Source organism: Balaenoptera musculus, chromosome 5 (genome assembly GCF_009873245.2).
Source record: "Balaenoptera musculus isolate JJ_BM4_2016_0621 chromosome 5, mBalMus1.pri.v3, whole genome shotgun sequence".
NCBI lineage: Eukaryota > Metazoa > Chordata > Mammalia > Artiodactyla > Balaenopteridae > Balaenoptera > Balaenoptera musculus.
Window position 1 is genome coordinate 26231865 of NC_045789.1, and position 18517 is coordinate 26250381.

Genomic DNA, 18517 nt, shown 5'->3' on the forward strand with positions numbered 1-18517 from the left:
CGCTTCTCCCGCCACTGGCCTTAACCGGCCCTCGGGCCCTCCCGCCTCCCAGGACAGGGTGGCACCTGCCACTCTCAGGACCACCCTTCCAAGGCAGAGTAAACCGGATCCCGTTGCAAAATAAATAAGTAAAAATTTAAAAATAAATAAATAAAACGTTTTCCTTAAAAGCTTAGTAAATTGAAGAAATTGAATACGTGGGGAAGAGTGGCAAGAACTTGCTAGGAGACTACTGAACATCCTTATGCATTTAGGGTGTTGAAGGGTGGACAAGAGCAGATTATCAGCCTCAGCTTCTAAGGGAAGATAGTTTCATAATCATTATTTTTTAAAATGATCCCTTTGTCTTCGTACGTCCTACTGAAGGCATTGTGCAGCTGGCTGAAGAAATGCAGTTGGATAATTTGAGTCACGGCATAAGTGAAGGATGATGGTCTAGATGTGAGGTGCACATTTATGGTCCTTCCATCTGGATTGGGTCTTGAGAACTAGAATGAGACCAGGGTGTTGGGTGTGTGTTGGGAGATGTGTGGGGCTGTGCACAGGGAGGAGTTGTGGTGGAGGGTTATTTTTAATTATGTGGGCTAAAAAGATAGTGATTCTCTCAGCCTTTAGGATGGCAAGACCTCCCAGGCCAGAGGTAAATACCCTTTTCTGTTTACAGAAACACTTTTCTTTAGTGTGTTGTGTAAATACTACCCTTTTCTATTTGTGCATTGATGGGAAAAATGTGGGGAGTGACTAACTTGGATAATAAATAATGTACAGGTTTTTTCTTGTAACTGTGTAACCTGGAATTAAGGAGTAATTGGTTAGTCTTGGTTTTGGTTAGCCTTAAATTTTAATAATTTTTTTTTCTTTTTTTTTTACTTTTGAAGCTTCTGATAATGGGCTGTTAATGTTTGCCGACAGGTTCACGAGTACTAATCTTCAGTCAGATGACGAGGGTATTGGATATTTTGGAAGATTATTGCATGTGGAGAAATTATGAGTACTGTAGATTGGATGGGCAGACACCCCATGATGAGAGACAAGTGAGTAAAATCTGGGGAGGGGAGATCAAAAAATTATCAGATAAAATAATTTTCTGACATTTATTTTATGTCTGTAGGAGTCCATCAATGCATACAATGAACCAAACAGCACAAAGTTTGTTTTCATGTTAAGCACACGTGCTGGTGGTCTTGGCATCAATCTTGCTACCGCTGATGTAGTAATTTTGTATGACTCAGATTGGAATCCCCAAGTAGATCTTCAGGCTATGGTAAGAGATAACAAATATATTCTGTGCCTAACAGACGTTTTAAAGTAAACTGATAAAACAGTCTACAAATGTCAGCGACTTAATCCTGTAGAATTTTATTTTCTCTGACCTAATAGTACAGTGAGGGTATTTTGCAGGTGATCTTCCATCTAAATCAGGGTATTTCCATCTTACATCTTTGCCATATCTTAGGACCTTAGAGTCCTATTATATCTGCATCCTGTTGGTAGAAAGGGAGGAGAGAAAGCTGAGAATTGCCCAGGAAATTTTTTATGGGGCAGAACTGAAAGTGACCCCACATTCATTAGCCAGCACTCAATCACATAGCGTAACTTACTGTAAGGGAGTTGGTAAATGATAGTATAGTTGTGTCCCAGGAGGAAGGGGTAGTGGGTTTGGGGAGCTACTAACCTGCCTGCCACATTAGATGTTTAAAATTTTAGGCCCATGTGTGGGAGTATCTTGGCCAGATCAAGAGGATCATTCCTTTTTTTTTTTTTAATTAATTTTATTTTATTATTTATTTTTGGCTGCGTTGGGTCTTTGTTGCTGTGCGCGGGCTTTCTCTAGTTGTGGCGAGAGGGGGCTACTCTTCGTTGTGCACTGGCTTCTCATTGCGGTGGCTTGTCTTTGTTGAGGAGATAAGGCTCTAGGTGCGTGGGCTTCAGTAGTTGAGGTGTGTGGGCTCAGTAGTTGTGGCGAGCAGGCTCTAGAGTGCAGGCACAGTAGTTGTGGCACACGGGCTTAGTTGCTCCGCGGCATGTGGGATCTTCCTGGACCAGGGCTCGAACCTGTGTCCCCTATATTGGCAGGTGGATTCTTTTTTTTTTTTTTTTTTATAAATTTACTTATTTATTTATTTTTGGCTGCGTTGGGTCTTTGTTTCTGTGCGAGGGCTTTTTCTAGTTGCGGCGAGCGGGGGCCACTCTTCATCGCGGTGCGCGGGCCTCTCACTATCGCGGCCTCTCTTGTTGCGGAGCACAGGCTCCAGACGCGCAGGCTCAGTACTTGTGGCTCACGGGCCTAGTTGCTCTGCGGCATGTGGGATCCTCCCAGACCAGGGCTCGAACCCATGTCCCCTGCGTTGGCGGGCAGATTCTCAACCACTGCGCCACCAGGGAAGCCCCGGCAGGTGGATTCTTAACCACTGTGCCACCAGGGAAGTCCCAAGAGGATCATTCTTTTTTTTTTTTTTAGTTATTTCTGAGATATACATTTTAAAATAATAACTAGAATTGTGACTTATAACATTATACCAGAACATATAAGATTTTTAGGAATTTCATGTAATGTCTGAAACATTTATATTAACATATTTCCATACAAATAACCCCAAAAAAGTTTAGTGTTAGTTTTGTTTGTTTGTTTTTTTTATACTGCAGGTTCTTATTAGTCATCAATTTTATACACATCAGTGTATACATGTCAATCCCAATCGCCCAATTCATCACACCCCCACCCCCACCCCACCGCGGTTTTCCCCTCTTGGTGTCCATATGTTTGTTCTCTACATCTGTGTCTCAACCTCTACCCTGCAAACCGGTTCACCTGTACCATTTTTCTAGGTTCCATATACATGCGTTAATGTACGATATTTGTTTTTCTCTTTCTGACTTACTTCACTCTGTATGACAGTCTCTAGAGAGGATCATTCTTATGTTGAGAAAATTTATGGTCTATAGATTAATACGAAAACTTACAAGTTCTAAAGTTTGATATTGCTAATAATTTGACCTGCGGTATTTACATCTTTGGTGTTGGCCACTTTCATCCTGTGAATCTTTGTAAGGGTGGCTGGGAAAATTGATCAATTAGAAGTAGGGGAACTTTGTAAGATGTGTTTTGTGAACTTACCAAAAGTTAAACAGAAAATAGAATTCAAATTAATTTGATTATTTACATGTAGTTAATTGGGCGCTATTTAAAGACTAGGATTTTTATATTGTTTGTGGAGTTCGTTTATTCATGTCACTTTTTTCCCTAATTGCAATGAAAATTTAGATTTGATTTACGTAGAAAAGCATTTGAATTTAAACCTAAGAGAAAAAGATTTTTTAAAAACTTTTATCATCAGACTTAAAGATTATAGTTGTGTCTGTCTTGTCTGGAGACATGATGTATATTTTATTTCCGTATAACCTGGAAAAATTAATACAGTAGTTTCTCACAGATTCAGCAACTCTGATGTGTTCTATACCTCCTAAAAGATTTTCTTGTGAGATAACCAGTTAATTTGATTGAAACTGAGAATTTAAGAAATGTTAATGGAATATGAATCCGTTATAGTTGTTTTGTTTCGTATTTTTAAAACCATTTTGTACTTGAGAATATTTTCATTTTGTTCCTCAGTATATACACTCAAATGTTATTTATGTGGATTTTCAACTGGATTCAAAGTAACCTGGTTATTTTTCTAGGATCGAGCCCATAGAATTGGACAAACCAAGACAGTCAGAGTGTTCCGCTTCATAACGGATAACACTGTAGAAGAAAGAATAGTGGAACGTGCTGAGATGAAACTCAGACTGGATTCAATAGTTATCCAACAAGGTGAGCCTTAGGACTTAAAAAATTTACCAGGTTGAATTTATAACACATTTTTCCTGGATTTTTTTTTTAGGATATTCTTGTTGTTAAACATATATTAAATCAAGCTACCAGGCAACAATATTTATATTCCAGACTAAAGTAAGCTTCAGTTTTGTTAAGAGGATGGGTCCAAAACCCATTGGGCTCAGGAAGGTTGAAATTTGAATATTGAGTCGGCTGGTTAGCAATTCTTTTACAGTATCTGAGCCTCTTCTTTATCCGTTAAATAGGGATACAGAGATTTTTAAGGACTAAAGGGGATAATGTATATAAAAATACCCAGCATTCAGTGTGGTACATATTAAATAGAGGTGTGATGAGTGATTTACATGTACTAACACTCAATTGACTACTCTGGGGAAACTGAAGAGATAACAATAAAACTCAGAATTCTTTTTTTCTAGTCCACAAGGATTTCTTGAGCACCCGCAGATGTCAGGCACTGTTCTTAGTGCTGAGAATACAGTGGTGACTGAAACCATCCAGTGTTCTTACTTTCAAGGACTTGATAATTTAGTGAGAGCAAGACACAGAATAAACATTTATGTAAATAGGACTAGATGGTGAAAGTGGGATTTTATTTTGGATTAATTGAGGGGAACTTCAAGTTCTCATGCCAGATCAGCTTTCAAGGAAGACATTTATATTTTCATGAAGCTTAAAATAAGAGTTAGTGATGGGATGTGTAAAATGTAAAAACCAAAACAAACCCTCAGTAACCTTGAGCCCACGTTGGTTTCCTTCCTTCCCAAATTGAGTCATGACCAAATGCATTTTATCTGTCTCTAAAGCTAAGAGGTATACTGTTGTATTATCCACTGATTATTCCATTCGTGTGTCTTGGTTTTGTCAACCAGTCTCTAATTTCCTTGTAAGGAAGGGAATGTTACATTTCTTTGTTATCCCATAATGCCAACCATAGAGTTAGCCACGTGTCTGTATACATAAAGACAATACACGATTGCTTTATTATTAGTTGTTTTTGTTAATAATTGCTTAACATAGTGAGCTTACTTTGTACCAAGCCATGTGCTAAATATTTAAATACTGAATATTATCTTCTTTAGTCTTCATGCCAGCTGGAGGTTGGCATCAGAGGTAGAAGTAAGTCACTTATTTACTGTTTACACAGCTAGGAGGTGACTCATCCAGGGCACCAAGAGCTACGTAAACTATTACAGTGCAGTGTTTCATTAGGAAAGTCTCTGGGGACTTCTGGGGCCTGCCAAACAGAGGTTTCTCATGAGTGATGTAATGGCTAGTTTTTTTTCCCCCTCACATTCACCCATGCTTTTAGAAATACATCTGCCTTGTGATTCTTGTTCTCAATTATTTTCATCTCTGAAACCCTTTTCTTTTTTTTGAAGATTAAAAAAATACAAATTCTTTTACAGTCAGCTTAGAAAAGCTGCTTGAGTCTTTTGACTTAGTGTTTTTGGGGTATTTTTTTATATTTACTAGGGCAACTTCTGGAGCAAAATTTTGTGCTAGTAGCTTTGTTAATCCCATTTATAGACGTATTAGTCAAACAAGCCTTGGGTGCATGCCTCTGTGTTAACTGTTTTGTGGGCTAAGGGGTATAATTAAAAATATGAGAATATACAGAAGTACTTTATGTCTGAAAAGTTCCCTCCCAGTCCACAGGGAAGTAATTTCTGTAAGCTTAAGAGCATTTTGATAGCAGTGAGATAGCTTTCAAGAAGCATGTTCTGTGGATATATTCTAACTTTGAAAGTCACAAATATTTGATGGTGCATTCTATTAGGGATCCAAAACCATGATACAAGTATGTAAGGTCCCAGAAAACAACTTGTATCTTTACCTACTCATTACAAGTTGGTTGAAATAGAAAAATTAAAGTAGAAGAAGTATATGTGAATGGCTCTTGAAGTTTGGCAATAGAAGGCTTTTGTACTTCACTTTTGTAAGTAGAACAAGCTGATTTGGGAGCATTATTAGTAGTAATACTAATCAGTTTCTGCTTATCAGAAACTTCTTGTGTTTATAATGCTCTCACCTTTTGATACTTAAAAAAAGTTATGGTAATAATTTTGATTTTCAGATATCCCAAATTACTGTCATTCTCACTGTACAAGAATATATTTTATTGAAGTGGCATTCGGTAGGCTTCATTATGTAATATGTAAACTTTAGAAATATTTCAGAGTTTACAGATTAGAATTTGGTATTTTATGTAAAAATGAAAATTATCAGATGAGAATAAGCAGAAATGATTGACGTTTGAGGCAGAATTATGTGGTATTACATCTAACATTTAAAATTCCAAATATCCAGTAAACTAAAGTTTGTTTGATTAACATTACACAACAAAACCTTTTTTTCAGGAAGACTTGTGGATCAGAATCTGAACAAAATTGGGAAAGATGAAATGCTTCAAATGATAAGGCACGGGGCAACACATGTATTTGCTTCAAAGGAAAGCGAGATTACTGATGAGGATATTGATGGTATTTTGGAAAGAGGTGCAAAGAAGGTGAGATGCAGATTAAATCATATGTTTAATGTGTAAAATATTTTAAACCAGAACTGTTTGAGGAAATAGTTATGTGAGTTATCGGTAATCTGACTTCCCACAGAAAGAAGTTTTTATGTAGTATAAAGCCTAATTTATTTTGACTATAGTTCTCATGCTTTTTAAATTCTCAATCTAATAGGATGTTTCTTTTGTTTCCTAGACTGCAGAGATGAATGAAAAGCTCTCCAAGATGGGTGAAAGCTCACTTAGAAACTTTACAATGGATACAGAGTCGAGTGTTTATAACTTTGAAGGAGAAGATTATAGAGAAAAACAAAAGGTAATTTAGAAAGAGATTTTGGTTACTTGAAGACTTAATATTTTACTTGAAACTGAAACTTGGAATTTAAGTGTTAGGTGTAATGCCTTGTCTCAAACAGCAGTCATTTCTGTTTACTCACAACTAAATTATTTTCATTTTTGTGTTAAATTTAATGCCACATTTTCAGTTGGTAAAGTAAAATGTTTAAAAAGTTTATGTATATTGTTACAGTGCACTATGTTGTGTGGGGTGATTATAGTAATTGGGGATATTTGAAAATTAAAACTGTTGCCAAAAAAGATCGTCACAACCTTATTAGGCTATTTTTTTTTTTAACAGCAAAATTGGCTGGTAATTAAAGGGAATAACTTCTAATTTCATAAGTAATACTTGTTGTTATATAGTGAAATTAGAAAATACCTACAGGGTAGAAGAAAAAAAAAATTCTACCTAATGCTTTCTCTTTTAATGTTTAGGCATGTACATCCTCTGAATTTTGTCTAGGCTAAATATATATCTACATTTCTCTCCTAACTGGGGTTCTAAACCTTCTGTAGCATTGTTTTTCACCTAGTATTCATTTGGTCAGGAAATACTTACTGAATGCCTGTGCTCTTCACTAGACACCGTCCTATGTGTTAATTGCGTAGTCCCTAGCCTCATAGAGCTTATAGTCTAGAATTTTATGAATATCTTTGCATTTATAAATAACAGTCTTAGTGATGTACATAGTCGGAGTTGCATTTATGTAGGATTTGCGACTATATAATAAAGTTGGTGATTTGAATTGTTTCCCATGTGCTAGATTGCATTCACAGAGTGGATTGAACCACCTAAACGAGAAAGAAAAGCCAACTATGCTGTTGATGCCTATTTCAGGGAAGCTCTTCGTGTCAGTGAACCTAAAGCACCCAAAGTGAGTTGACAGAGCACAGATGTCTAAGAATATTGGAACTGTAAATCATTTTTCTTCTTATACTCTTGCGATAAAATCAGATTGAGAATTAGATTTTATGGTTTCTTACAGTATACCTCCTTCAGCTTTTGTTAAAAGTTTTCTAAAGATTAATTTTGAATATAAGCATTTAAAATTTGATTAATGTTTGTTCAGTTTTAGTGGAAGATGCATTCAGTTGCTTGGAGAATTGGCTGTCATGATTTTATAGAATGAAAAAAGGTTATAGATAGATTTAAAGCAAAATAGTTGCTTTCTTATGAAGAATACTTTTTTTTTTTTAGGCTCCTCGACCTCCAAAACAACCTAATGTTCAGGATTTCCAGTTCTTTCCTCCACGTCTATTTGAATTATTGGAAAAAGAAATTCTATATTACAGAAAAACGATTGGGTACAAGGTAGCAGAAGTAACACTTTGTTCATAACTAACCTGGTTTTTTGTTTTGTTTTTTAAATATTTATTTATTTATTTATTTGGTTGTGCCGGGTCTTAGTTGCAGCATGCGGGATCCTCATTGTGGCTTGTGGGATCTTTAGTTGCAGCATGTGTACTTCTTAGTTGCGGCATGCATGTGGGATCTAGTTCCCTGACCAGGGATCGAACCCGGGCCCCCTGCGTTGGGAGCATGGAGTCCTACCCACTGGACCACCAGGGAAGTCCCTAATCTGGTTTGTTTTTAACTTAATAAATGCAGAATATCAATATGTTTTCTTTCATGGCTGGATTATAATTTGTGAAATGTCATGTACTTGGTTAAGAGTTTAGTTCATTGCATACTTCCTAAAATATATTGACTGATGAAATAGAAAAATAAATATTTTTAGGTGCCTCGAAATCCTGACCTACCAAATGCAGCACAGGCACAAAAAGAAGAACAGCTTAAAATTGATGAAGCTGAACCCCTTAATGATGAAGAGTTAGAGGAAAAAGAGAAACTTCTAACACAGGTATAGCCTTCAATCAACACAGAATTTAGTAACCATTATTTTGTAAGGTGCTGTCTTAGGCTGTGTTAGAATATATAAAGGAAGTACATTTTTTTGCTTTCAAAAATGGAATAATTGGAGATCATAAAGCATGGGCCATATGGTGTTTGCTACATTTTGATTGTCATTAGTCATTGAGGTGGTAGAGAAGATTATGGATTTGCACCAGCCTTGGTAGAATGGGTATCCTTTTGATCACCGTTCTTCCAGCACTCCCATCTTCCCTTTCCTGTGAATCTTCTATGTTGCTACTAAGTTATTATTCTCAATGACAAATCTCTGCTCTGTACTTTTTTAACATCCTTTAAGTTTCAATCAAGGCCTTTCAGAATCTGGCCTTAACCTACCTTTAAAGCTTAATTTTCCTTCTGTTTTCCCACTTGGTTTATATCTTTGCCCTTTAGTCTATGTTCATTCCTCCTGACAAACTTCTACTCTTTGAAAGCTCAGCGAAAATGTCACCTTTTTGTGCAGCGTTCTTTATTCTCCCGCTCAGCTTCAATTGCTTGGCTATCTAAGCAATATATGATGTATTGCGAAAAGTGCTCATCTATGTACATGAAAATCTACCACTTTAAAAGCACTTAACTTAAAAAGAAAACTTGGAGCAACTGAAAATTTTCTGTAATACTCAGCAACATTGGTAAAGTTTAATAGCTTTTCTTCCAAGTTCAGTGTGCTGTGATTATATGTTTTGTTTCCATCGCTTTGAAGGGATTTACCAATTGGAATAAGAGAGATTTTAACCAGTTTATCAAAGCCAATGAGAAGTGGGGTCGTGATGATATTGAAAATATAGCAAGAGAAGTAGAAGGAAAAACTCCAGAAGAAGTCATTGAATACTCAGGTAATTCTCCTATTATTTTAATAGGTATAAGAATGTTCTCAGGCTTCTGGAGAGCTGTTGGAAAGTTCAGATTTTCTTACTCTGAATACTGTTTTGATAAGCTTAATTTCACCACAACTTAGTGCCTTGTTTTGTTTTGTGTTTTTTAAAAATTGAATTGGAAAATCTCCCCTTCTTTAAAATGGCGTCGTTAACTTTTTTTTTTTACCCCCATTCACTAGCTGTAGCCAAGGAAACAAGAATAGGTCACTGAATAATTGTGCCTTCATTTTTATTTCATTGCCTTTCATAAGCTTTCAAATGTTACGTGTTTCTGTGTCTCCTGGAGCCAGTCGGATTGTTGGGTGGGTGTAGCTCTGGTGGCCCGCCCAGAGCTTCAGAGTAGACACAACGAAGAATTGGGGGATACTTCCTGTAATCCTCCAGCTTATCTTCCTGGTTTCTTCATAGTTAAGGAAACTGAGAAATAATTATGTGACTTACTAGTGTTAGCTGTGGGGGAAATGGAAACATTTCTTAATACTCAGCAAGTAAAATAGAGCACTTACAACAAGAAGTTATTTATCTTTCTGCCCTTCCCCCACCTATCCCATCTGCCCAACTCTTACTCCTACAGCTGTGTTCTGGGAAAGATGCAATGAGCTGCAGGACATAGAGAAGATTATGGCTCAGATTGAAAGGGGAGAGGCAAGAATTCAAAGAAGAATTAGTATCAAAAAAGCACTTGACACAAAGGTACTTTGAATATTAATAAATGTAGTAAAATAACTCCTATCAGTAATATGAGAGTTTAAAGTAACTTTTGAAAAGGAAAAGAAATGATGATATAAAATAATTTTTTTTTCAAAGGACAGCATTCAAACATTATAGGTGTTCTGAACAGAATATACCTCAGTATTTCAGTGGATATATCTGGGTCAGAGTCACTATGATTGGCTCTTTGCTGTGTGGTGTCCCAGAAAGTCTGAGTCTATTTCTTTTTCGAAAAGTAAAGATTGAAGTTGTTTCAGAACAAAGATTACAATGTAACTGACTTTGGATAGAAAGTTGATGTGAAATACATTTATAGCTAACTTTACTAAAGCCGAGTTTGAAACATAGATTATATAGGATTTGTATTTTATATAATATAAAATCTGATTTTCATAGATTGGACGGTACAAAGCACCTTTTCATCAGCTGAGAATATCTTATGGTACTAACAAAGGAAAAAACTACACTGAAGAAGAGGATCGTTTTCTGATCTGTATGCTTCACAAGCTTGGATTTGACAAAGAAAATGTTTATGATGAATTGCGACAGTGTATTCGCAACTCTCCTCAGTTCAGATTTGACTGGTTTCTAAAGTCCAGAACTGCAATGGTGAGTACTGGGGGCCTTTTTCTGTAGTGTAGTAGAATTAAACTTCCTCTGACAGTTCAAAGGAAGTAGGTTATTTAATATTCTTTAAGGTAACTTTTTAAATTCTGTTAAGAGAAAACTGTGGTTCAGCTGTATCTTTGAAGTAAATTTTTGTTACAATATTGTTTGTATCACAGTTTAAATCAGTTCCTTAAGAAACAGTTCACATCCACAGTTAAAAACCTAATGTCATAAGTACCTTACAAAGTTTATTTTTTCCATTGTTTAGTAGCATATCTTTTAACATCACTATATATGATAGGACTAATTATTTTATGTGAATTTAAATCAGGTTCTAAATAGGAGGCAATGTCACCATCAATTTTAACTTCTGAATGTGATGATCACAATTTAAAATTTGACTTTTGGTTTTATAAATGAACACTTTCTATAAAGAAAGGACTTGTACTCACGCATCTGCCCATCAGAATGCTGAGTTTGAGTTATTTAAAAAGAGCTTAATGTAGTAAAACACTATACTGATTTAATCCTAGGTTTTGTTTTTATTCCCAATATCAACCTGTTTCTGATCAGCAAGTTCCATTTGTAATGACCTAAAATTAGAATTCAGAAAAGTTTAGCTTTGATGAATTGCTCTTCTCTTATGTATTTTTTTAACTTTTTATTTGATATTGTATAGTTGATTAACAATGTTGTGTTAGTTTCAGGTGTATAGCAAAGTGATTCAGTTATACATATACTTGTATCTGTTCTTTTTCAAATTCTTTTCCCATTTAGATTGTTACATAATACTGAGCAGAGTTCCCTGTGCTATACAGTAGGTCCTTGTAGGTTATCCATTTTACATATAGCAGTGTGTACATGTCAATCCCAAGCTCCCTAATATACTTCCCTCATATACTCCCTAACATACCCGCTTCCCCCGGTAACCATAAGTTCGTTCTCTAAGCCTTTGAGTCTGTTTCTGTTTTGTAAATAAGTCCATTTGTATCATGTTTTTTTAGATTTCGCATATATCATATGATATGTCTTTTTCTCTATCTGACTTACTGTATTTTACCACCTTTGAGTTTTTAGCTTCATCTTGTGTTCTTCAGGATGATGATAATGCCAAAAAAATTCTGTAGTCTTAATTTTGAGATGTACTAGGATAGCAAAGTTTAAACAACTTTATAGTAGGATTTACCTCAGTATATTTAAAATACATTGTTACTCTTCAAGATGGGGGATAGTGTTTAGTCTTTAAATGTGACCACTGAAGGGGTTTTTTTCAGTATACATCAACGGAGGCTACTGTTTTATGAAACCCTAGTTTGGGAAACGTTGCACTATAAATGCATTATAAATATATGGTTAGAGGAGACACATTCAGTTGCTATAAGCTCTATATTATGTCTTTTAAAGTAGGAACAATTTATATAATTAATAAGTGATTTTGTGGTGAGTGAAACAAGATGCAGTGTCACATTGATTTACTGGTACAATACCATGGTCTAAAACTGCGTGTTATTTCCTAATGTGTTTCATGTTAAGGCACACATACAAAATGATAATATGCGTATGGCCCCTTGTGATAAACAGTTGAGGCATAATCCTTCTCTAAGAGCCAAGAAGATTCATACCATAGTACATCTGTAACACATTCTGGCATGTGTATCTCAGTGTACCTGTTAAAGGAAATAAAGAATTTTGATGCAGTGTACTACCTTCTCTCTATATATACTGTTGCAAATATTTCCAAACCGTATATGGTTGTGTCCTATACAATAATATTTTTAAATGATTTTATTGTGACCATTTGTGTAGAATGTCACTTACGACAAGGAAAGGAAAAAAAACAGTTTTACTCAGTAGCCAGCAATGATACAAATGGACTCCTGTTTTCTTAAGGGGTATTTACTATTTCTACACTGTAATTTAAAATCCTTTCTGGAGTCTGTGTAGATTGCTAGGGAGAGATGAGGTAAAGCTCATCGTAGATTCTATGACTATTTTTCCAAAACTAGGAAAGACGGTAGGTGGTACATTGACTACCACAATTCTAGTGGTAATGCGTTTAAGGGAAAGATTATATATACCTCTTATTAAGTTTTAGTTGATTTTGACCCTCAGATATGTGCTCTGTTAATTTTAAGTTTTGGATGTAGATGAAAGTTTTCAGGCATAGACACTAAGTAGCAGAATTGCGTATATTAAGAGATGTTCATTTTCACTGCTTCAGTTCCTAAGTGAAGGAAGGATTTATGAAAAATACACAACAGTATGGCCTTAAATAATGAAGTGAAAAATTTACAGATATCTTTTTTTATCCTCCTAGCATGGATTGTGTATGAAAATTATCAGTTCCTTTTGCTTTTTAAAATTTTATCTCTTGGGGGTATATAAGTGATATTACACTGTTAAAACATACCTTTGGTTTTGAAATTGTAATCATGAAAACTTACAGATGGAGAATACAGGTTTACCATGTAAATTTATGTTTGTAACTCAGGAGCTCCAGAGGAGGTGTAACACTTTAATTACCTTGATTGAAAGAGAAAATATGGAACTAGAAGAAAAGGAGAAGGCAGAGAAAAAGAAAAGAGGACCAAAACCTTCAGTAAGTACCCATGAAAATGTAAATATTTTCTTGGGGAACTTAACTTTTTTCAAGAATTTGAACATTACTTGGCTATCACTGATGTGTTAGTCTTTTTTTTTTTTTTTTTTTGGTAAGTAGTATGGCCTTGGATTGCTTTAAAAGTATAAATTAAACTTGATTGCATTGTGTGGGGAAAATCATGTTATGATGGTAGTTCACAGTATGGGGATTTGTGAGAATATGGGAAGGTCTGTCTTGTGAATGGCAAGAGCCTACACTTGATGTTGAGAGTACACGTACACGTTATAATTTTAGAATATGTAAAGAAATGTTAGGAAAGCAGTGGCCTTTACAACCTTTACTGTTCACTTCTAAACTTTGATTTATTGTACCAATGATATGTTAGCAATGTGAAGGCAAAAATTATAAGAAAAAAAGTCATTCTGTTATCTAATAATAATTTATATAGTCATGCGTAAGTGAACGTATCAGGAAAGTCTGGTATACTCACAAAGTATTTCTCATTACTGCTTTCTTTTGATAAGAGGGCATGTTATACATTTGTTTGGTGTATTGATTTACTATTGCTAATTGTGAATTACTCATTTACTTCATTATTAGCATTAAGGTATTTATGTTAGTAAAATATGTAGATAAGATTATTTGGAGAATTAAGGTTATTCTGGTTAAGGAAATTAATACCTGTTACTAAGTAGCAGTTATAATAAATTGCTATCGTGTCTTCCAATATATTTTATGTTAATATTACTCTTGTGATGAAGAATAATCCTTCTGTTTGTTTGTAGACCCAGAAACGTAAAATGGATGGAGCACCTGATGGCCGAGGAAGAAAAAAGAAACTGAAACTATGAATACATATTTGTTTCATAATCACTAACTTTAAACCAGTAGTTCTTTAATTTACGGGTCTTCATAAGATGTACTGTACAATGCTCAATTGTTATGTCATTCAAAGACATCAGGTTCATCTGTTTACCAAGCTAGAAACATAGTATGTAGTTTCACTTTTTTAAATGCAACAGCTGTGCTGAAATTTTTTTATCATTAACACTTGAAGTAATAAAATAGGCTTCATTTATTAATAAATGTTTCATTTGATTTATTTTTATATTATAGTTCCATTTGTGAGGCTTGTGACTTTTGTTTATCAGCTATAATTTCTACACTTGTAAGGCTTAAAAAGAAGCAAACAAGTTAAAAAACAGAAAATTGCAAATAACATTTGTCCCTTCAGTCTTCACTTAGTTGTGTAATTGTTTTAATTCACTTTGCCTTTGCAGAAGTTTGGGTATCTTTGTAGTGCTATTGAGTCTCATCTGGGAAGATTATGTAAATTGCATTCTCCTTGCTTATTATATGGGTAGAATGGGAAAAAAAGGCAAGACAAATTCTCATTAAATTCTGTGCATATTTCTGTTATGCTTTCTGTTTCTGTAGTTGGTTCTGAGGTGAATATGCCCTATTCTGTTTGGAAGAATGGCCTTTTAGTTATATAGCCAAAGACATTTAGTATTTTCTGGTTCCTTAAGGTGTTGTTGTACCATTTTGTAAAAGGAATATTATTATTACTTTTTTTAATTGTTTGCTAAATATTTTTGACATATTACCTTCTGAAGCAGCCACAGCTTAGAAAGATAATGTCAAAACTAAGGTGATTTTTTTTTAAAAAGACCCAGCCAAACTAATGTGTTAATTTGTCATACTGTTAAAATGAAATTGGTAACAAAATGTATCCCCTTCCAGTTTACTTTTTTGGGTTTTAGAGTAATTGAACATTTTATTTTATTATATTTAAAATAATTTCTAAGTGTGAGCAGCAAGACTGACTGTAATTCCAGGTTTTATTTTCTATGGACAGACTTGATAAACTGGAGACCCTGAAGCAGGATTACCCAAATTGTAGTGTCAGGATTTTAGCTGTACCAGAGGCCTTTATGTGCTACACATAATTTGTATAAAGTTTTATATGTGCAAATTGGGTACATAAATAGTCTCCATTTTTCTAAGGGAATGCAATAAATGTAGCATCGTGAATAAATATAACTTTTATAATCCTTAAGTGGTCTTTTCTTTCCATTGCTGTAATTTTCTTTTCTCATTTGATTTTTATTTGCTTTTTTCCTTAGGACGTTATCTTTTTTCCTTAATTGGATTTTTTCGTCTCAGATTTCTATCAGTTGCTTTCATTTGCCCACACATAATTGGGATTTTTATTTATAAGGGTGATTTCTATAGTATTACTACTACTGCTTGCTTTTAAAAAGTGGGATTGCCGCCATCAGTGTCAAGCAAAATGCAGTGTTTATGGCAATTTGTGGAGTAATTTGGTTTGTTTTGTGTTCCCCCCAAATTGACTTCTTTATAACCTTGGATTCTTAAAATGACAATTATGGATCTAATATATGCAAAATGTGAGGAATGGTTATTTCTTCCATGAAAAGAGCTATCATTCTTAAGAGTGGTGGCTTTATTTTGGAGGAAATAATTGGGAAAATATAAGGCCAAAGAAAACTGTACAGAGGTCACAAAGGAAGTGGTGATTTCAAGAGGAAGAAAGCACAGCCTAATTGTGTGTGTGTGTGTGTGTGTGTGTGTGTGGTGGAGGAGGAGGGAGTGGAGGAGGTGGGAGGAGGTTGAGAGTGGAAATACAAAAGGAACCTAGTGCCAGCCCTCCAGAGCTCAGGGACATGGGAACATGTGTACAGGGGAACACTTGAAAAAAGCATGAAAGAAACAATATTAAATGTAGCATTGCGGTTTAGCCAATGTGTGAGGCATTTGTGTTTCCCAGGTCAATTAGGATATCACTCTTGTATGTCTATCCAGAATAAAGTAAAGCCAAGTTTTTATTTATACTGCTAGTTAAGGAAAGGAAAAATGATAACTAATCTCAACCCAAGTGTTTTAAAAGAGAAATTGGTAGTTGGAGTGGACTCAAAATTGGAACCCAATTTCCAATTGATTTCCTCAATTTCCAGTTGAGGAATAGGAAGGCTTAAATAGGTGGAAGGAATGGTCCCTAAAGCCAGCCTAGAAGAGGCTGGGTGTTTACACAGGTGACCAGGGTCACAGTCAATTGTTACCCAGAATATTTCATTTAATAGTTAATTGAGTAAGGCTCTCCATATTATTCTGTTGGGAAGATTATATTCTATTGGGAAAATATACAGGTAAAACTAATAAAATTAATCATTTTAACTTCAATATTTTAAATATTAATGTAACCTTGGAGAAAAAAGATAATGGAAAATTTTCCAATAGCAAACATTTTTTAAAAAATCTAGGGTATTTCAAATTCATATAGTAGACTTAAGGTGTGTGCTTTAATTTTATAGCAGTGCTTACATATGCTCATTTTAATGTGTTAAAGTTTTATTCATTTCCTTACGAAATCTGAACTGAGTAGCCCTAATTGAGGGTAGTGGCATTTATGGATCTCTAAATGTTGGTCTTTAAAGGATACTGTCTACAATATTAAAAAAACAACCCAATCAAAAAATGGGCAGAAGACCTAAATACACATTTCTCCAAAGAAGACATACAGTTGGCCAAGAGGCACATGAAAAGCTGCTCAACATCACTAATTATTAGAGAAATGCAAATCAAAACTGCAATGAGATATCACCTCACCAGTCAGAATGGCCATCTCAGAAAATCTACAAACAAATGCTGGAGTGGGTGTGGAGAAAAGGGAACCCTCTTGCACTGTTGGTGGAAATGTAAATTGATACAGCCACTATAGAGTACAGTATGGAGGTTCCTTAAAAAACTAAAGGTAGAATTACCATATGACCCAGCAATCCCAGTACTGGGCATATACCCTGAGAAAACCGTAATTCAAAAAGACACATGCACCCCGATACTCATTGCAGCTCTATTTACAATAGCCAGGACATGGAAGCAACCTAAATGCCCATCGACAGACGAATGGATAAAGAAGATGTGGTACATATATACAATGGAGTATTAGCCGTAAAAAGGAATGAAACTGGGTCACTTGTAGAGACGTGGATGCATCTAGAGACTGTCATACAGAGTGAAGTAAGTCAGAAAGAGAAAAACATCGTATATTAACGCATATATGTGGAATCTAGAAAAATGATACAGATGAACCGGTTTGCAGGGCAGAAATAGCGACACAGATGTAGAGAACAAACGTATGGACGCCAAGGGGGGAATGCGGGGTTGGGGGGGTGGTGGTGGTATGAATTGGGAGATTGGGATTGACACATATACACTAATGTATAAAATAGTTAACTAATAAGGACCTGCTGTATAAAAAAATAAAATTCAAAAAAAAGAAAGGATACTGTCCAGTTAAGTGTAACAGGTACACGATAAGATAGTAAAAAGGGTCAATATGTTAACATTTAACACTTCAACCAATTAACCTGCCAATTTGTTGGTGGTTTCAAGTAATTTTTCTCAAATAGGATTATGCTTTGTAATATTTTATTTCATGTTTGTGTATTTTAAAAATATTGCTATTTTTTAAAGATCATATGTCAGTGTGGTAGATAAGTTCAGGTATAGTAACATTTTAAGGAACATTTATAAATCCCATTTCTGAGAGGCCACCAGCCCTTAACACCAGACCCTTCCTGTCAGTGTGTCTCAGGGGGAATTAATTCAGTGGGCAGGCAGGCTCAAGTTGAAAAAGTATGAACAGGTTGACTCAAGTGCACAATAATGCACTTGTTTCAGGCGTAAAACACAGTTGTCCTGATTCCTATGACTATTTTAAAGGCAGGGGCATCTCTTTGTAAAAATAATAGTGTAACCTATCTCATTGTATCTGGAGCCAGAATACTCCTGCACAGCCCTCACACTCGGATTTGTGCACCAAGTTTTAGAATTACTGCCTATGTTTAGGCAGTCACTCACTGAACACTGGTGAACTTGACAGCAGAAGCAGTCGGGGTAGTGTTCTAACGTCCTCACCATGTACACCTCTTTCTCAAACCACTTTTCTTTTCTGCTTATATCTCAGGCATCACTCAGTACTGCAAGTTGCACTTGGAAAGAAGTATCACCCTGAATCTGATGTATTTTGAAAATGGAGATATCATAGTAATCTTTGGACTTGCAGTGATAAACTAAAACCTTCACCTGG

The 18517-nt window shown here is 35.3% G+C and overlaps 1 protein-coding gene across 1 annotated transcript in view; it reads left to right on the forward strand.

Moving 5' to 3' along the window:
* The window catches only part of SMARCA5 (SWI/SNF related, matrix associated, actin dependent regulator of chromatin, subfamily a, member 5), a 45136-nt gene extending 30650 nt beyond the window's left edge, over positions 1–14486 (forward strand). Inside the window, exons 12-24 of the mRNA XM_036852888.1 lie at positions 913–1034; positions 1112–1264; positions 3682–3814; positions 6199–6347; positions 6550–6669; positions 7457–7567; positions 7891–8004; positions 8432–8554; positions 9308–9440; positions 10057–10175; positions 10590–10802; positions 13294–13401; positions 14190–14486. Of these exons, the coding sequence (XP_036708783.1) occupies positions 913–1034; positions 1112–1264; positions 3682–3814; positions 6199–6347; positions 6550–6669; positions 7457–7567; positions 7891–8004; positions 8432–8554; positions 9308–9440; positions 10057–10175; positions 10590–10802; positions 13294–13401; positions 14190–14255 (1664 nt within the window). The 3' untranslated portion in view covers positions 14256–14486. The remainder of the gene's footprint in view (positions 1–912; positions 1035–1111; positions 1265–3681; positions 3815–6198; positions 6348–6549; positions 6670–7456; positions 7568–7890; positions 8005–8431; positions 8555–9307; positions 9441–10056; positions 10176–10589; positions 10803–13293; positions 13402–14189) is intronic.
* Positions 14487–18517: the final 4031 nt, after the last annotated feature.